General features: G+C 45.9%; 1 protein-coding gene across 2 annotated transcripts in view; it reads right to left on the reverse strand.

The window, feature by feature from the left end:
• The window catches only part of Sik3 (SIK family kinase 3), a 213,849-nt gene that overhangs the window by 21,457 nt on the left and 172,056 nt on the right, over window positions 1-20,336 (reverse strand). For both annotated transcript variants that reach the window (XM_052188424.1, XM_052188422.1), the window contains exons 7-15: window positions 10,589-10,707; window positions 9,954-10,064; window positions 9,584-9,727; window positions 8,833-8,910; window positions 8,614-8,723; window positions 6,337-6,490; window positions 5,943-6,098; window positions 2,486-2,556; window positions 275-418 (exon numbers count right to left, since the gene is read on the reverse strand). In XM_052188424.1, the coding sequence (XP_052044384.1) occupies window positions 275-418; window positions 2,486-2,556; window positions 5,943-6,098; window positions 6,337-6,490; window positions 8,614-8,723; window positions 8,833-8,910; window positions 9,584-9,727; window positions 9,954-10,064; window positions 10,589-10,707 (1,087 nt within the window). The remainder of the gene's footprint in view (window positions 1-274; window positions 419-2,485; window positions 2,557-5,942; window positions 6,099-6,336; window positions 6,491-8,613; window positions 8,724-8,832; window positions 8,911-9,583; window positions 9,728-9,953; window positions 10,065-10,588; window positions 10,708-20,336) is intronic.

The following is a 20,336-nucleotide window of genomic DNA, read 5'->3' on the forward strand; positions in this document are numbered from 1 at the left end:
CTGAGAGTACCACTCCCTCAAAGGCCTACATGAATCAGCTGCAGATGACATGATGAGTAGGTGGGCTAAGAAATGAGAAGCAAGAGCCTCAGCTGCTCCAGAATCCAAGAGAAAGCTTTCGCCCTGTGCAGTGGTTAGGGCTAGGAGCGGAGACGTGAGCTCGGGATGGCAGGTGGCTTCTAGTGAAAGCTAGTCACCAAGAGCCGGAGACCAGTCAGAAGGGTGCTGATCCCATGAGCCTCTGGGACGCTCACACTGCCAAGCGGCTACTCACCGATGCTGGTCAGGTACCAGGTGAGGAGGCCAGACCCGGGAACGGAAAGACTGCTGTCCTAGCTGCCGTTGCAGGTCCGGTGGAATCTCAGCTGCTGGGCTGGTCATGGCCAGTGTGTGCCTTTTGGACCTATTTGCCAAGTACCTGCAACAAGCAGGGAGGACATTTCATAGTAAAAAAAGATGAGAATGTTCCCGCGCAAGAAGCAACTGAAGTTAGTCTGAAGCACTGGCTAGGACAGTGTGGCATGCCAGAAGGGCGCCACGGTAAGCAGCCCTGACAGGATGGAGGTGAAGCATGTCTAACTGGCCAACGGAAGTCAGCTCACCGCTGAAGTGGCGGTGTCGAGCCTGAGAGTGGCCACCAAGAGAGGAAAGGGAGACCTAGCTCACAAAGGCGGCGGAATCAGTTTCCTCTATTCCATTCGATGGAAGAAGTTGTCTTTCTACATATTAATTTTTTCCAAATTTCTAAACTGTAAGTTAGAGGAAATAGAACCCAAGGCCTATTTCTAAAGGGACAAGTGAGGAATTCAGAAAGAATCAACTTATATCTCCTGATGTCAGAGGCCTGTGGTGTCCTTACTACTTGCCAAAGAAAACAGACTCTTGTTTGAGTCTTCCCTTATGTCCTGTGACCAAAACTCAATCACTGAAGAAGAAGAAAAACTGATGTGGCCTCCAGAGGACTAACTTAGAGGATGAAGAAGAAATAAAACCACATGGGATGTTCAGAGCTATTCTCAGGAGGTAAAGAAGAAAGGTAAGGAATCAGAAGAGAAGGCCAAGGTTTCCATGATGCCTTTTACTCTAAGGAGCTTGCAAACCTCCACGGTCAGCACCATAACAAGGCCCAGGCCCCTGCGTCTGCTCAGCGCTGCACTTGTCTCGGATACAGATAAGAGAAGTGTGATTCCTTTCTGTCCCTTGAAACTGACAGGCACTCTGGCCTTTCAATGTTGGTCTGAAGAAGGTGGGGCCAGAGGAAGTGAACTCTAAGACAAAGAAGGTAAAACACAGCTGCACCTTTCAAGGAGGGAGGGGGGACCCAGTACAATCCCTACTTTCTCATTTCTTCATGGCACCAGTAGAGCCCATTTGCAAACCCATTTATCAGCAAACCACAGAAGCAAGAGCATGAGACTGACACAGGTTACCAGGTTCTCTTTTCTTCTGCTCTCTCACTAGGCCTTCTTTCTGCACAAGGCCACCTCTGGTCTTTCTTATCGACCTTCTGGGTGCAGAAAGAGTCCTGAACAACAACCATAAGGCTTAGTTCATTCCTGACTACGTTGCCTATAGAAGCTAAAAAGCTGTTATCGGACTGTAGTTTGTGGTATGCAAACTTGCTTAGAGAAAGCCATCAGCGGTTAATGTCCATTGATAAAAACACCCAAAGTTTCCCCGAGAGCCCATGAAAACCATTTTATTTCAACTTCCCTCAAGGGAAAACATATAATCTTGAAGAACACCTGTATTTCTGGGAAAATACATGCTGGATTGTGGTGAAAACCCCTCCACAGAAAATAAGAAAGACAACTCCACAAGGGGGCATGCATGGAGCTGAAGACCATGGCTATTGGAACCGAGGCCATCGGACCGCACAGCACGCCTGATGGTCACTGTCGCTCTCTGTGAACCAGGCATCTCGCAACAAGGTTCTGCAAACAATGGATATTTACATATGTCCCTGCCCCCAACCCCCGTGTTTTTTTTCTTCCCAATATCTCATTGTTGGTACAAGGGAGTGGAAGAAACACAGCAAACAGTACAGGAGGTATTCATTCATTCTCCTGGGAAGGAGGAGTCCATGCCAGAGGTCCATGGCCAGACTAGCTAGGATCACTGTCATCTCAAATCTCCAATTCCTTTTCAGTAAACAGTTCGTGGCAGGGAGGAGCAGGCTTTAGGCCTGAACACTATCAGAGTTGCAATATGAACGCGGGGACAAGGAAGGAGGGAGGAGAGAAATCGTTCTTAAGGTTATTGCTGTCACTTAAGGGGCTTCCAATGGCGCTTATAGAAATGAAATTTTCTGGGCAGTCTTCTGTTACTTCCGTGTGGGGAGGAACATGCCATCTGGCTTGAGCAAAGAGACCACACAAGTGTTGAAGCTGCACTGCACCACCTCCCTGGGCAGAGGTGACCTTTCGCTGGTTGCAGGGGAGCCTGCCCAAGGACGTTCTGCAAGCACTGCCAGATGCCACATTACCTCTGCACAGCTTCCTGATCTGGCTCCCCATCCGAGCTCTCCTCATCCACAGGGGTAACTGCTGGCACTGCCTGCAGAGAGACAGGAAGGAAAGACTCAGGGTGGCAGCTTATTCTGTGATGCCCTCAACTCTGGGAACTGGACTGAGGCCAAGGGTCTTGGTAGTGTTCGTATTTCAAAGGCTTCCCTAGAACGGGGGCTAGAGAGGACGTCCTTCCCTCTTGTTTTCCAGCTCCCCCTGGCTCAGGTGACATATCTGAGTTTCTTCCCCTTTTCACAGACATCTGTCCGTTCATCTAACACTTGGAGGCCTCTTTTAGGATCAGCTGGGCATTCATAGCTATGGTCTTTGCCTTTGTTTAGAGACAAATGAACAGACGACTGTAAGAGCACGATTAAGCTCTCAAGTCCTCCTTCAGAGCTTGGGAAGGAAAGAAGGCGCTTTGGAGGAAGCAGCAACTGGCCTGAGACCGGAGGTGTGCATAGGAGCGAAGGGCTGACAGAGAGCAAGGGGTCACGGGCTGAGAGAAGAGGGAAGGCCTGCAGTGTTTAAGGACCTGGAGTGTATCCGACTGCCTACCTACAGTGCCTAGGAACGGACCGTGGCCTCACATTATGTCAGTTCCAGAGTCTGGATGTCTGAACTCCAGGAAAGCATCATGGTGATTGACAGTACATTGTCACATAACATATAATCAAATAGTTATAATCCCATGTTTTAAAATATGCACTATACTCTGAAAGATAAATGAAATAAGAAGTACCACACTGAGATTCCTGGCTCTCCTCTGGGTGAAGACGGAAATGTTGTGCACCCTCAAAAAATATTCTTGGCCCAGATAAACATCATCCACACCTCAGGTACTACTTCAGAAACCATACTTCCAGGACTAAAAGGGTTAAAGCACTGGATTACAGGGCTGGAGAGAGCTGGGTGTGGTGGCACACACCTTTAATCCTAGCACGTGGGAGGCAGAGGCAGGTGGATTTCTGAGTTCAAGGCCAGCCTGGTCTACAGTGAGTTCCAGGACAGCCAGGGCTACACAGAGAAACCCTGTCTCGAAAAACCAAAAAAACAAAACAAAACAAAACAAAACAAAACAAAACAAAAAATAAACCCCAAAAACCCAAAACAACAACAACAAAAAACCAAAAGACAACCAACCAACCACCACCTCCACCACCACCACCAACAAAAACAAAAAACCCCACAGGGCTGGAGAGATGGCTCAAGGTTGAGAGCACACCCTGCTCTTGCAGAGTTTGGCTCCTAGAACTCCTACTGGGTGGCTCACGACAACTTATAAACCAAAGTTCAAAGGGTCCCGCACCTTTGACTTCTGCCAGCACCTGCACTCTGGTACATTTATCTCATTGATTAAAAATAAAAATAAATATTTTCTTTAAAACTGGGTAATACAAAACAAAAACAAAAACTTCTTGAAATAATTGCAACTTTTGAATTTTTTACATCCTCTACTTTAGTGCTAACGGTGGAGTAAACGATTGGACAGGAAACAGCTATCGCTGAGGCAGAGGGAAGACGCTGTTACAAATGGCCTTGAATATCGTACAGATTTATTTTGGGATGGGCAGTGGTGAATCACTGTAGGGTTTTAAGCAGGGCACGGTGGTTTACTTGCAGGGTGAAAGGGGAAGGCAGTGGAAACTAGGAGTCAAGCCAGGTACCAGCTGGGAGTCCACTGTGTTAATCCAGGTGACCGGTGACCATGACTGAAGGAAAGGGGACAGAGATGGAGAGATGAAAGCTGTTTATTCACAAACATCAGATAACTGGCTGACAGAGGGAATAACAAAAATTGTAGAAAGATTAAAAAAAAAAATCCATGTACCTAGTTGGTGTTAGCACTAGGGTGGTAACAGCACTGTCCCTGTCCCTGGAGGGAAAGACAACTGTCACATGCTGCATTAGCACTGTGAGTACTCATGAGATAGCCGCTAAACCTAAGGTGGAGGTGATCACACATGCAGATGTGTAAAACTCAGAAGAGCATTCTGGGTGCAGGGCCAGATGGTAGCTGACAGAGTGGACAGCCCCATCCAGAGGAGAGAGGAGATGGGCCTCGGCTAAGTCAACCCTGAGTAGAAACCTGCAGAGGGTACGGACTGGCCCAAGGAAAAACTAGGATCATGTTACAGGAGCCAAAAAAAGTATTACAAAGAAGGGGGTGGGGGGGGAAGGTCAACAATGACTAATAGAGTTGGGACATCCAAAAAGATAAAGATTAAAAATGCCCACTGGATTTATCGATAAGAGCTTGTTAGTGACCTTGGCAGCAACAAGTCCAGTGGGCAGAGGAAGTCACCCCACTATTCACAATGCTGATGCTGATGCTTCCCAACCAATGCTAACCTTGCCATGGACAGCCTCCGCCACCCATCGGCCCTATCGTTCACTTTGGCATTCAGTCTGGCATGCTGGTTTTTAAGGCTGTGCCTTGCCCTGTAGCCGTGGCTAGACTGGGACTTACTATATAGACCAGGCTAGCTTCAAACCTGCACTGGCCCTCCTGCACTGACTCTTTGGTGCTGGGATTACACGGCTTCGCAAGTTCTTTTACTCTTCAGATACTTCATACAGTGGAACTTGGCTTGGCTACCCTAACCAGCACACTAACAGCTCTGGCACAGAACTGTTTTCAGAACTGTATGTGATTGACAGTGTGGCTCACAGGCTCACACACTGCTCTGTGAGCAAGCCCAGGAGGAGGACAGCACAGAGAGCCAGAGAGAGCTTCTGTCAATACAGCGTTTGAAAACGTATTGATCCATGATGGATCGGCGAACAAAGTCACCAAGTAATGTGGTTTCAAGCAATACTCCCCTAAGTAGCTCAGAAGGGCTATGGAGATACTATTCCATCTGGTGGAAGCTTGACAGAAATAAACAGAAACCAATGTGTGAGACTAAACCTTTGCATGTCACCATAATACAAAATGGTGTGACTGAGACGCCAACGGAGGTCAGAGCGGCAATGTAATCCTATGATCACCCGAGGCTGAGCCAAAAATGTTAGGTGGTGCTGATCACAGGAGAGCTGTCGAGATGGCTCGGCAGTGAGAACTTGCTATGCAAGCCTGAGGAGCTATGTTTGATGCTCGGAACCCACATGAAGGGTGGGGGGGAGAGCTGACTCCTAAAGTTGTCCTTTAAGCTCCAGGAATGCACTGCGGGAGTGCATGCCCCTGCAACTAGTCTCTGTAAGATAATTAAAAAGCACTTCATTCTAGAGAGCATTGCCCTGGTGAACTGCATCTGCTTGGGAAGTCCTCTGAGGTGTCTTTGTGTGGCCCACTGTGGAAGAGGAGGCAGGTCAGAGAAAACACACAGAGCGCTATATTAGAGAGGAATGTGGGTATTTCAGCCAAGTCTAGCCCCTTTATCACAGACTTCTTATCAAAAACCTCTGAGAAAGCCAGGCTGTGCTGCTACTCACTGGTGTCATGGTGACAAGTGGGGACGGTCCCCGTGGGCGCTTGAGCAGCTGCTGGGCATGCAGTTGGATGTTGGCGCCTCCATCTGAGGCTCTCCGGCCAAGGGGCACCATTCCGTTCAGTAGCTGTAGTGTAGGCGGCTGTAATAGAGACTGTTCCTGCCAGGAGAGTGGGCAGACACAGTGGTGAGATGGGGAAACACGGAGTAAACAACCTCATCTACTACAGTTAGAGTGGGGTGAGGGGGACTGAAGACATCTCCCACCACCAGAGCAGTTTACAGGAGGGAACTCTCCTCCCTAAGGAAACTCCCCAGTACTGGGAACAGTCCTTTTAAAGTCCACCATGGGAAGATTGTTTGTTTCTTATGGGCAGGTCCTTTCCACAGCCATGTACCTTGTACTCAAGCTGTCCAGTTGGCTGCAGACTCTGCATGGGCAACAGGTTGTGCATGAAGTTCATATTAGGGGCCACCTGCAGGAATGGGCCCTGTGGGTTCACTCCAGGAAAGCCAGGCAGGAGCTTCTGCATATCATCCATAACTTCCATGCTGACAGGAAACAGGAAGAGAGAAATGTGGTTACTCAGAGTGTTTAAGTCTCTGAGTCATTATACTACTACTACAACTAATATAGTAAAAAGAAATTATACACGCACATACATAAATCTTTTTTGGAGGTGGGTGGGAGGGTCTTTCAAGATAGGGTTTCTCTGTGTATCCTTCCTTGGCTGTCATGGAACTTGCTCTATAGAACAGGCTGGCTTAGAACTCAGAGACACACCTGCCTCTGTCTACCGAATACTGGGATTAAACGTGTGTGCCACCACTGCCTGACTTTTTCTATCTTTGTTGTTGTTGTTGCTTTTTGTTGTTTTTTTTGAGACAGGGTTTCTCTGTATAGCTCTGGCTGTCCTGGAACTCACTCTGTAGACCAGGCTGGCCTCAAACTCAGAAATCCACCTGCCTCTGCCTCCCAGAGTGCTGGGATTACAGGCGTGCGCCACCACCGCCCGGCATTCTATCTTTTTCATATGTAGATACATGTGTGTGCAGATGTAGTCTCTGTGTGTATGTCAGTAAATGTGTGTGGGTGTCCCAACATATGTCTATGCATGAGTATGGAGGCCAGAGGTAGGGAGCCTTCCTCTCCCATGTTGTTCTGGGGCTCTCACGGACTCGCTTATCAGGCTGTCTGTGAGCTCGGTGAACCTGCTTGTCTCCACTCTACAGGGCTGTAGTTACAGCAGAGGCTGCCACAGCTCCTTTTTCTATGAACCCTGGGGATCTGAACTGAGGTCTCTATGCTGGCAGAAGCACCTTCCAGACTTTACTCTTCTCCTAAATTTCTATTTCTGTCTAAGACAACTAAAACAAAGCGGAAGTCTGGCTGCCATGTGGAATTTCACTCTGAGTTATTGGGTATTCTACTCTTCATTGATCCCTTTCGAGAGCCAACGGGAGACACAACAGGCTGGCACAACTCCAGCCCAGGCTTCCAAAGCCTGGAGGTGAACAGCAAGTTTCTAGAGAGCACAGGGCATCCGCTAAGACAATGACTGCCTGAAGTAGAACTGATTCACCAGGGAAAGAATGCAGTTACTACTGTCAGTGCTGACAGGACAGATAAGAACTGGATGTTCGGGACTGTCATGCCCAGCAGACTTTAAATAAGAGATTTTTCCACTAATCATGACTCAGGACTCCACCCCTCCTCGGCAGTGACACATTCTGTGGAACCCAAATGTTCTTTCTATTGCTTGTTTGATCACATCGAGAACAAGCACGTCAAACAAGCAAACCAGCAGGCATGGGCGTTGCTTCTGGGGATCGGCTCAGAAGACAGACATTTATAAGAAAGTCAGCTCTGCCCTGAGCGGAACTCTCTGGAGAAGGCTTGTCACACCCTTTCTTTCCTGCTCAGTGAAGAAAACATTCAGCAACGGGATGGGCTACTGTTCATGTCGACAGGTCTCGACTGCAGAGTAGAAATGGAGTGAGCTGGTCCTTAGCCCACATCCCCAACACAAAGGCCTCAAGGGAACACTCTGGGAAATGTGTTTTGGGATTCTTGTTCATTTGGGGACAGAGCAAGATATTGAACCCTGAATCTTGCTTGTGCCGAGCAAGTGCCTCTAGCTGTCCACATATATAAATGCTGTCTCCTCTTTCTAGAAGAGTCTCAATATAGAACATGAGGTAGACAGCATCTCTAAAAGCTGCTAAAGTTGGCAGATTTATTTACTTCTCTTTTGAGACAGGGTCTCTTTTTGTGTCCTCGAACTCAATATACAGACCAGGCTAGCCTTGAAGAGTTCCCTCTGCCTCTGCTACCTAAGTGCTGAGGTGAAAGGCGTGTACCACTACACTTTGCTAAATGTGACTGAATAGTACTGAATATTTCTGGATGACTTAGATTAGAAGAACTCCATTACTGTCAACAAAGATGCTATCGCACTCTCCTCACATGGTCCAATGGCTGCTAAGAGGCACTGCATGTAGAGAGACTGTAACTAGTCAGATTGGCCATGGCCTAGTGTGGCCTTTGATGTGTTAAAAATGTATTTTGGCCACTTATTTATCTCATGAGGTAGGAGAAAATGTGCCACAGGAGGCACACAACTCTGGTGGGACTTTTTGCCTTAGGACAGGCAGGGTGCTGACCAGGTACTTACCGGGGGTCGGCCACTCCCACCGTGTGCCTCCTCATTGACAAATAGCGAACCAAGGCTTCTGGAGAAGGCTCTTCACCCTCATCACTGTCCAAGTTCACGGCCCCGTCAGGCTAAGGTGGAGGGAAACACAGCTAATCAGAAGTAAATCAGAAGTAAGGAAAGGAATTGTAGCTATGGGAAGAGAAACGTGGTTTCAGTTGATCAGCTGTGGCTACTTGCCTCTATAATTTGGTTCTCTGGGTTGATCAGCTGAACTTGGGGGACGCTAATGTTCAGAGCATTGCCTGCCTGCTCCGCCTAGAAAGCAGTACATATGGACACAGAGAGTTGAGACACTAGAAGAAATAATGACAGCTTTTCAAAGTGGTCTCTCCCTCACTCCTTTCTCTAAGACATGATTTTGCTATGTAGCCCAGGCTAGCCATGAACACATCCCTCTGCCTCAGATTCCCCATGGCTAGGATTATTTTCAAAGCAGTCTTGATTGCCAAAGTCTAGTTCTTGTGCTCTCAGGAGACATAGCAAGGAAGTGTTCTTTAGGGAGAATGGTATCTCACAATGATTTGCTACTTCTTAAAACAAAGACGATAACTACTGGGTTGGAGAGATGGCTCAGTAGTTAAGAGCACTGACTACTCTTCCAGACTGAGTTTAATTACTAGCAACTGCATGGTGGTTCACAACCATCCGCAATGGGGTCTGATGCCCTCTTCTGGTATGTCTGAAGAGAGCAATGGTATACTCATATACATAAAAAATATAAATAAATCATTTCTTTAAAAAAAAAAAAGACAACTATTTCGGTCATGCAACTTTCTCTCAAAGAAAGACTCAGATTTTAATGGTCTTCTGACAATGGAATAGATAGATGGATGAATAAGAATCTCTCCTGATCAAAAACCGAAGAGCAGTGGCTAGCCCTTACCCTGGTACAAACTGTTCTCACCTAGGTCACAGAGACATTGCCCACCTGGAGATTGACTGGAGCCTGGAAAGTCATGTCTTGGGGCGAGCTGGGAAGTGACCCAGGACGCAGACTTTTGTTTTTCTTGTGTCGATCTAACAGCAGGCTGTAGATTGCACTATAGTGGTCATAGGCATCTGACCTTAATGACTAACAAAAGAGAAAGGGAGAGAGAGACTGTGAGGTGACACCTCAGGGACAGACCAGACACCACCAGCACAACACAAAGTAGTCCCTCTCAGGCCTAGGAAGGGCAAAGGAAAAGGAAAAGGGAGGAAAGCAGAAACACCCAAAAGCTCAGAAAGGAGGCACTGCGGGCATGGCAGGGTAGAGGAAGGGCTGTGTATCCTATCGCTCTCCAGCCCTTCTCAGGCACCTGAAGTGTACGCTCCTTGTCCAGCCCCATGTCTTCCATGGCCGAGAGGACATCATCATTGAGGGGATCCGCCTGCCTTTCCTCCTTCAGTTGCTGGCATTCCGCTATTAACTGTAACATGGAAAGAGGCAAGCTGTCAAAGCCCCAGTGAACTACATCAACACGGCATGGGATACACATCGACAAAGCTGTTCTATGCCCCACTGCTGCGGATTCTCTGGGTCTCATACAAAGTCTAAGCAAGACAGCTCTGGCAATCAGCTATGGGCTGACAAAACCCTCCTGCTTCCTGAGCTCCTGGGGTATGTGGAATGATCATAATGGGGAGCAGCAGTATGTTACAGAAGCTGTTGACATGAGCACACTCAGGCAAGAGAGGCACTCTGGTGGCAGTGAGCTGCAGAACTGGGAGGATGCTGTCTTGGAAGTCAAAAGCAAACTATGATTTTGTGACCCATGGTAAAACCCAGTGTCACTGTCTCCACACTTCGGCTCCCTGTGAATGCGCATGCCACTTTGGTTTTACCCAGCAGTTGATTCCTACTGCTCATATCTTTGGGGCCAGGGCAGATTCCAATCACTGCGGAAGACAAGGAGCTAATCAGGCGTTCCCTGAGGCCAGGGGTCCAGCTCACCCTGTCAAAGTTGGGGTCTGCATCTCCGAGCTTCATCCACTTGTGCTTGCAGATCTGCTCCATTGAGAGGCGCTTGTTCGGATCTAACACCAGCATGTGGCGGATCAAGTGCTCACACTCTGCAACAGACAAACGGCTGCTATCAGTCTAGTGAGGGGAGGCCCTGGTAGAGCTGAACGGCTAGAGGTGAGGGCAGCAGGTAGAGTCTCAGGCTCTCTGCCTCTAGTTCCGTTTCTCTTCTGCAATCATCTCTGCCTGCTTCATTGTTTACTCCAGAAGGAAATGGGCAAAGCAGAGAGAGAGAGATGGAGAAAAAGAAGAAATTCATATAGGCAGTCTGGTAAATGCCTCCACTAAATCTGATGTATGCCCCCCTTTAATAGAACGAAGAACAGACTCCTCTAGAGAGATTCAGCACCTTAGAGGTTCTCAAGATGGTCATCTCTAGCCTCCTATACATAATATTATGTGCATATTAATGACTTTGGGTTAAGTCTGCTGAGTGGAGTTTCTCATGGCACAGGGGTCATGGAGAGGGGAGGGTGCATAGGCCACCTTAGAAAGTGAATTCAACACTACAGGAACATGCAGTAGAGTCTACAGAGTCAGCCAGTGGCTGCTTCTCTCTGGCAACTCATACTCCAGGTTATCCCGGAGAGAGAACAAGAGTTCCAAATCAGAAGCCTATATTCTGACTCCAAAGCCACCTACTTTAAAACATTTCTCATGTGTAAAATGGGAGCGCTGATGCTGGAGCAACAGCTATGGGGAAAGTGGCAGATGGTGATGAGACCGCGTCATTCATGTATTCTTCACAGCGCTTTACAATTGCTGCCTCAGCCCCACCACAGTCCTAGGAGCAGTGAGCTAGCATCCTTCCCACGTTAGAAATGGTCCAGAGTAAGCACAGAGCCCACAGTCACATGGTTTTCAAGCCAGATCCAAATCAATAGTCTGGCTGCCCACCTGTGCGCGCGCGCATGCGCGCGCGCGCGTGTGGTGTGTGTGTGTGTGTGTGTGTACACATGTGTCAGGTCTATTTGTCTGTGCGAACAGGATGTAGGTCAGAGGTAATGCCAAGAGTGGTTTCCACTCTATTTTTTTTTTTGAGACAGAGATTCTCATAAGCCTGAAGCTCACCAGCTCTGCTATATGAGCTGCCCAGTGAACCCAAGATCTTTGCATCCTTACCCTTGGTGTTGGGATTGCAGGATGTCTACTTTTGCATGGGTGATAGGGATCCAAAGACAACAATGCAAGCAGTTTACCCAAAGAATCATCTCCCCAACCCCTGACCTGGTGCCGTTAACCACAATCCTACAGAGCCAGAAGGGTCCATCTACCTGAACCACCCCAGACCTTCCCAAGCCATCACTGCTTGCTGAGACAGCCAGGAGAGGTTCCTTGGCGGTCTTTCTGCTTCTGTTCTTGCTCCAGTTACAGGCTTATTCTCTACTGGCACATTTCTAAGGCTAAGGCTAGACCATTGCCACTTTAATAACTCTACAATTTCTTTTCATGACCCTCAAAATGAAAATGTCAAGTCCTGGGCTGGAGAGATGGCTCAGTAGTTAAGAGCACTGACTGCTCTTCCAGAAGTCCTGAGTTCAAATCCCAGCAACCACATGGTGGCTCACAACCATCTGTAATGAGATCTGACGTCCTCTTCTGGTGTCTGAAGACAGCTACAGTACTTACACATATAATAATAAATAAATCTTTAAAAGTCAAGTCCTGGGCCTAAAAGATTCCTCTGTGATTTTCCACAATGCAGCCCTCTCCACTGTCTGGCCTCCATGCTTGGTCCTCTAGTTGGAATGGATACACCACAGGCCTTCTCATGGAAGGTTCCCTGTCACTCAGGTAAGAGTTTAACTGTCACTTCCTCAGAAACACATCCCTGACTTCTGACATGAAAACAAGCTTGGTTACTCTTCACTGTGTCACGTGACTTTACATGAATTCTTTAAGGACTTCTCTTGTTCATATTTGTACTTGTTGACTATCTCTGTCACAATGCAAGGCAGGTACCTGTCTTTTCTACAGCCATATGCAATAAGGAATATCTACTACAAAATGTTTATTGTATCTAATGGAAATTGAATATATGAATAAATATGTATTGAATATTCATCTTAGCCAAATAAGGCTATATTATGAAAATGCTTTTTATTTCACTTAGTCTTCATTACAATCCCAGGTTAGGTACTACAAAGATCCCCATTTGTAAATGAACAAAGAAGATTTTGAAATGTTAATACATTCACCTACCAAAAAGATATGCTCTTGACTGTCCTATAAATGCATCATTGGGTGGATATACATTCTATTCATCTATTTTTTTCTAGAACAAATTCAACTTGGTAATTTCTACAGCACTTATGGTAACATCACTATCATGAAATATATACTCAAAGAGTCATTTAAAAGAATTATTCTTAATTTTTAATGTATTATAATTTAAAAATCCAAATAGATGTTAAATAAAAATATCAATTTGTTTTTGCTTTATAAGCAAAAGTATATTCAAGTGCAGTTTCTATCTGAAAAATTATGGCCTCTCCATTCTAAAATTATGTCTAGAGTAGCAATGTTAGACCCCCCAGTGTAGCACCTGTGACATACAGGTCTGTCATCATTTAAGAAAAAAAAAAAAAAAGATGTTCTTAATTCACAGAGTTCAGTGCAGGGAGGCGGGGGGTATGCTTTGGAAGTGTAACATTGTCGTTCAAGCCTCTAGATGGCAGTCCAGGCTTTTCCTTTGGTCTTTCTACACAAAATTTAGTGTACGAGGCCAAAGAATATTTGTAACGGGCTTGCTAAAATGGCCATCTTGCCAACAATCTACAGATTCAATGCAATCCCCATCAAAATCCCAACCCAGTTCTTCATAGAGCTAGAAAGAGCAATGCTCAAATTCATCTGGAATAACAAAAATACCAGGATAGCTAAAACTATTCTCAAAAGTAAAAGAACTTCAGGGGGATTCAGTATCTCAGACCTCAAACTTTACTATAGAGCAATAGTGATAAAAACTGCATGGTATTGGTACAATGTCAGGCAAGCGGATCAATAGAATAGGATTGAAGACCCAGAAATGAACCCACACACCTATGGTCACTTGATCTTCAACAAAGGAGCTGAAAGCATCCAGTGGAAAAAAGATAGTCTTTTCAACAAATGGTGCTGGTTCAACTGGAGGTCAGCATGCAGAAGAATGCGAATTGATCCATTCTTATCTCCTTGTACTAAGCTCAACTCTAAATGAACCAAGGACCTCCACATAAAACCTGAAACACTGAAACTAAGAGAAAAGAAACTGGGGAAGACCCTTGAGGACACGGGCACAGGGGAACGTTCCTGAATAGAACACCAATAGCTTATGCTCTAAGATCAAGAATTGACAAATGGGACTTCATAAAACTACAAAGTTTCTATAAGGCAAAGGACACCGTCAAAAGGACAAAACGTCAACCAACAGATTGGGAAAGGATCTTCACCAACCCTAAATCTGACAGAGGGCTAATATCTAATATATACAAAGAACTCAAGAAGGCAGAACCCAGAGAACCAAATAACCCCATTAAAAAGTGGGGTACCGAGCTAAAGAATTTTCACATGAAGAACTTTGGAGGGCTGAGAAATACCTTAAGAAATGTTCAACATCATTAATCATTAGGGAAATGCAGATCAAAACAACCCTGAGATTTCACCTCACACCAGTCAGAATGGCTAAGGTCAAAAACTCAGGAGACAGCAGGTGCTGGCGAGGATGTGGAGAAAGAGGAACACTCCTCCACTGCTGGTGGGATTGTAAGATAGTGCAACCACTTTGGAAATCAGTCTGGAGGTTCCTCAGAAAACTGGGCATGGCACTTCCGGAGGACTCTGCTATACCATTCCTGGGCATATACCCAGAGGATTCCCCAGCATGTAATAAGGACACATGCTCCACTATGTTCATAGCAGCCCTATTTGTAGTAGACAGAAGCTGGAAAGAACCCAGGTGTCCCTCAACTGAAGAATGGATACAAACAATGTGGTATATTTACACAATGGAGTGCTATTCAGCCATTAGAAACAATGAATTCATGAAATTCTTAGACAAATGGATGGAGCTGGAGAACATCATACTACGTGAGGTAACCCAGTCTCAAAAGATTAAACACGGTATGTACTCACTGATAAGTGGATATTAGCCTAGAAACTTTGAATACCCAAGAAATAATCCATATATTAAATGATGTCCAAACAGAATGGAGGAGTGGCCCCTGGTTCTGGAAAGACTCAATGCAACAGTATAGGGGAATACCAGAACAGGGAAGTGGGAAGGAGTAGATGGAGGAACAGGGGGAGGGAAGAGGGCTTATGGGACTTGCGGGGAGTGGGGACCCAGAAAAGGGGAAATCATTTGAAATGTAAATAAAGAATACATCGAATAAAAAAAATAATTTATAAAATAAGTTTTTTTGAAAAACAAAAACAAAAAAAACAAGGGGTTCCTCCTTGGCCACCCACCCCCAATTCTCAAACTGTGAGAGTGAATGGTCTATGTACGATGTGGTAATCTCATTTTCACTAGAAACGAGTCATACAATGGCCTTCAGGGGATCATTCAAAGACTCATAAACTTATGTTTCAAGAAGAATGGGAAGTTTCAAAGGCAGCAATTGTACCTTTCAGAACCGTGTATCACCAATGTCCCAACATGAATCCGGTCCTCCCAAATGGCAGGTGCAGGAACATAGCATTAGCGACTGACACACCTTGCTGACAGCTGCAACAACACCCTAGGAAGCTAGCTGAGGCGGTGTATTCCTAGACTCTCAGTATCTGGGAGCCGAGACAGGAGGGTCATTAAGGCTAAGTATGTGGTGAATACTGTTCCCAAACCAAAAACAACAGACCTGGAGAACAATGGCTCATGCCTGTTCACTTGGGGGCTGACTACCACAGGTTCAAGGCCAGCCTGGGCTATGCGACCACTGCTGGGAGTTCTAGGACAAACTAAGTTACAATGAGACAGACAGACAAACCCCTAAACCAAAGCTGAACACAGAAAATACTTAAGTCACAACAGAGCAGTCATTCCCAGGCTTTAAACTGGAGTTGCCAGAAAATCATCATTTTACTGAAGATTTAGGTTTAGGTGTGCGGCTGTGTGGGGTCAAAACCAGAGAGGGAAATGAAATGTTAGTAGAGTGATCCCTTCAGAGACGTGCCTGCCGATATCAGCATGGTTGAGTATGGTGCTGCAGGCAGAGTACCAAATCCCTTAAGCAGCCATCTTGTACGCACCTATTACAATCTACATCTTATAAGAAATTGAAACTGAGACATCAAGAAACTTAGGTGGATACTCAATGGTAGTTTGTTCATTTTTTTTATTGTTGTTCTTGCTTTGTATTTTGAGCTAAGCCAGACTCAGGCTAATCCTGAACTCATAGTCCTCCTGCCTCAGTCTCTGAAGCATATGAGTTTCTGGGTGGTTAATTTTATTATTGTGTGTGTACTCAAGCCTTATGTATATCGGTTAGATTCTCTTCCACCTTTAAGGGAGGATAGTCTGGTCAGTGATCCAAAAAACCAATTTGGGTTCGCAGGCCTGTGTGGCTAGGGCCTTTATCCATTGAACCACCTCACCAGCCTTCCTAGAGAATTTTTAATCTAAACACTACCTTTAAAATTACATTATTAGTACCTGGACATGGTGGCACACATTTTTAATCTTAGCACTCGGAAGGCAGAGGCAGGCAGATCTTTGAGGTCAAGGCCAGCCTGGTCTACAGAGTGAGTTCCAGGATAGTTTGGGCTGCACAGTGAAGCCTTGCCTCAACAAACAAAAAAACTTCCAGCATTTTTAGTGTTTGAGGTAGCATCCCACATAGCTTTAAAAAACAAATCAAAACAATTCTCTAATCCAGCTGATCATGTGTGCTGTGTGAACTCCAAAGGCTGCCACACCAGAGTCACCTACAAGCAGATTCCAAATGAAGCAGGAGAGATCATGCTCGGAAATATGAACGAGATGACAAGGAACATGAGGTGGGCTGACAGTGTGTGTGTGTGTGTGTGTAGTGTGTAGTGTGTAGTGTGTGTGTGCGCACCTGTGTTCACCTGCTAATGAATTCAGTGGCTAGGATTAAAGGTCCTACTGAGGACTGAACTCTGGTAATTGTGGGGGATGGACAAGACAGGCGTTGCAAATGAAGGAATCATACTAGGAGAACTGAGCTCTGTGGGACTGGATCGTCAGCATCTTCCCCGGGAAGGAAAGACTGGCATCCTTAAGCCTTTTGAGTAGTATGATGGGACATCATAAAGCCCTGCTCTTGTCCGGTCTGTGGCAGAGGAACAGTTTCAAATGACATCACAGGTCACTGCACACGCACAGCTCCTTGAGCTGGTGAACAGGGAAGACATCTGGGTGCCAGAGGGCATTGTAAGAGTGTAAGAAACAATTACCCAGAAACCCATGCTTCCTCAATGTGTGTGGAAGAGGTGTTTGGTCTAGTTTCTCTTAGTCTTTCCAGTCAATAAGACATATGCTCCATACATATGCTTACATACATATGGGATTCTCAAGTGTTCAGCACCAGCGTCCATATTTTGGACAATTTTAGCATGCTTCCTACCAATGTTTACTTCTTAGTTATAGATTGCTTTTATAGCAATCCAAATTTTAGAAAGCTCTATTTTTCTAAATCTCACAATCCAAAATGGGAACAAAAATTAACTGGCAGTCAAATCTCTAAAACACCCCTTTCTATGGATAATGAACAACTTTCAGAACTTGAAACAGTTGAACTGTGTGTCAGAATCTGGATGTGAGTGGGCACACTGCAGTCAGCATCTGTTACTCGCAAGCTCTGTCCAGGTCAGGGATCACAACAGGAAAGCTGGGCTGGTGAGATAGCTCAGTGGTTAAGAGCACTGACTACTCTTCTGGAGGTCATGAGTTCAAATCCCAGCAACCACATGGTGGCTCATGACCATCCATAATGAGAAACAAATAAAAAACCTATGGGCTGAAGTGAGTAGGACATGGAGCGAGCGAGGCCAGAGCAAGGAGAAGGGAAGGGGAAAGCAAACAAATAAACAAACAAACAACCCAGGAGAGCTGATTCCGCAGACACGGGCTGGAGAGAGGGCTGAGAGGAGCCTTCGCACAGAGCCATGTGGCGTTCAGGAGTCTGCAGAGCTGTGTGCTCCAGACCTACAGATGTTTGTGACTCAGTGTCTCAGTAATGCTGGCTACTTTTTCCAAAAAGAAAACCACAACTAAAACATTCTCATATTCTCTCATATTCCCTCCCGGATTGGTCTCTCTCTCTTCCCCTCCCTGTCTTTGAAACCACTTCTCACTATGTGGCCCAGGCTGGCACTGATTCGCCATCACACCCAGGGGACGGGGCTACGGGATGTGACCATCAAACCTGGCTCTGCCATTTTTCTCTATGAACCAAAAATAAAGTTTGACATCATCTCTTTAGAGATGATGAAAAGTTAAATCTATGTTTTAAAAGGCATCCTGTTTTGTTTTTTACCAAGACAGCTTTTGGTAAGAGGTTGACTGGAGCTAGAAATCTCCACTCCACTGTGCACTATGCACTTCTCAGGCCAAGGAAGCCATCACTGCCAATGGCCCACAGCAGTGAAACTCACTTGACCTGGTTGCCCTTTTAAAATCAAAACAAAGGCTGGGCCTGGTGGTGCACACCTTTAATCCCAGGACTTGGGAGGCAGAGGCAGGTGGATCTCTATGAGTTCTCAGGCCATCCTGGTTGAATTCCAGGACATCCCGGGCTACACAGAGAAACCCTGCCTCAAAAGCCCCCCACCCCCAAAAGAAGGAAACAAAGAAGGAAACCAGTCTTCAAACAAGACATAAATATGTAAAATGCGGATTCAGTGTGCATGCCTGCCACAAATGCAGTGAAGACCTGTGTGAGACAAAGCCTTATCCGAGGCAGGAGTTGTATGGCTGTAATGGGGAAGCGCCTGATATCAACCTTAAGGTACGGATTTAATCCCCAGACCCACAGGAAAAAGACAGTATCAATTCCCAAAAGTTGTCCTTTGGACACACACACACACACACACTTTTTAAAATTTAGTTTTACTTTATTATTATTACCTATATTATTGCTGTTCAGATATTATTTTATGTCTGTGGGAGTTCCATCTGCATGTATGTATACCATGTACATGCAATACCTGTGGATGCCAGAGGAAGGCATAGGATCCCTGGAATGGGAGTTGCAGATGCTTGCAAGTCACTTTGTGGTGCTTGGAATCAAACCCAGGTCCTCTGGAATAGCAGCCAGCATCCCTAACCACTGAGAAACCACCTCTCATGCCCCTTGTTACCCTCATTGTTTTGTTTTGCTTTGCTTTTGTTTGTTTCTTTTTCAACACAGGGTTTCTCTGTGTACCCCTGGATGCCCTTGTAACTCACTCTGTAGACTAGGCTGGCTTCAAACTCAGAGAGATCTGTCTGCTAGTGCCTCCCAAGTGCGCCACCACTGGGACTTTGTTTTGCTTGTTAATACATACAGTTTCACTATATATTACAAGCTGGCCTTCAACTCATAGTCTTCCTACCCCACTTCCCCCAAAATCTGAGGTTCAAAAGAGGCATGAGCCACTATATCAAGTTTATAATTTAAATTTTGGTTGACTATTGCCAAAATAGAAATGCACACACATTTCTAAATCCAAAGATAAAGGACTGGTTATTTAAAATAGTATCAGTATTTTAGTAGTTTAGAAATTTAATATTTAGAAATTTCAGTATTTGTGTAGCGATCTAAGCCAGCTGTGACTATACTGAAATTTTATTTGTTAAATAAAAAGAGATGGCTTAGTGTTTGTGAGCACTGGCTGCTCTTGCAAAGGATCTGGGTTCAGTTCCCAGCACCCACATGGCAGCTCATAACCACCTCTAACTCCAATTCCAGAGGATCTGGTGTCCTCTTCTGGCCTCTGAGGGCTCCAGGCATGCACTCGGTGCATATACATAGACACAGGCAAGCCAAGCAACTCATTAAAAAATAAACTAAAACAATTCTAAAGGGACATTACAATATTAAGACAGTGTATAGAGTTCTTTTTTCCCCTTCTTTTATCTTTTGAAAAGCCAAGGACTATCCTTTTCACGTCAATAAGCACTTATTAATCCCACGCCGTACACAGCGAGCAGCAACGTAAGGCTGCACAGCAAGATGGCATTAACACAAATCTCAGCCCACTGTTGTCTGTAACTGTGAGCACAAGTCCTACAACAAAGAGAGAGTTCCTCATCGTAACTATGAAGCCACTAGTGGCTGAACACAGAAGCTGTATGGAAACAGCTCAGACAGATCCGATAGTGAAGACCTTCTGTCAGGCCAAGGGACAGCAAGGCGAGCCTTGACCTATGCATCTCAGTGTATTAGACAAACAGCACCTATTTCTTTAACATTCCCCCCACCCCATTTTCTTTCTCCTTCCCTTTCCTGTGAGGGCAGGGTGGGGTTCATAACTATTGGAGCTTAGGCCTGGCACAGAGCCAGGCAATTGTGCTGCCCACTGAGCGCCCCAACCCCAAGCCACCTTTGCCGTATACCTCCCGCCCTGGCACATTGTTCCGGTTTCTGACCGAATCAAGATTCAGGAAGTGGGAGATCCTGGTTGAGGGCCAGATACGCCCCAACTTAGCTGCATTGCCAACCTTGAGAAGACCCCTGTGGGCCACCCTGCTCATGAG

The sequence above is a fragment of the Apodemus sylvaticus genome, chromosome 7 (assembly GCF_947179515.1).
Source record: "Apodemus sylvaticus chromosome 7, mApoSyl1.1, whole genome shotgun sequence".
Classification (NCBI taxonomy): domain Eukaryota; kingdom Metazoa; phylum Chordata; class Mammalia; order Rodentia; family Muridae; genus Apodemus; species Apodemus sylvaticus.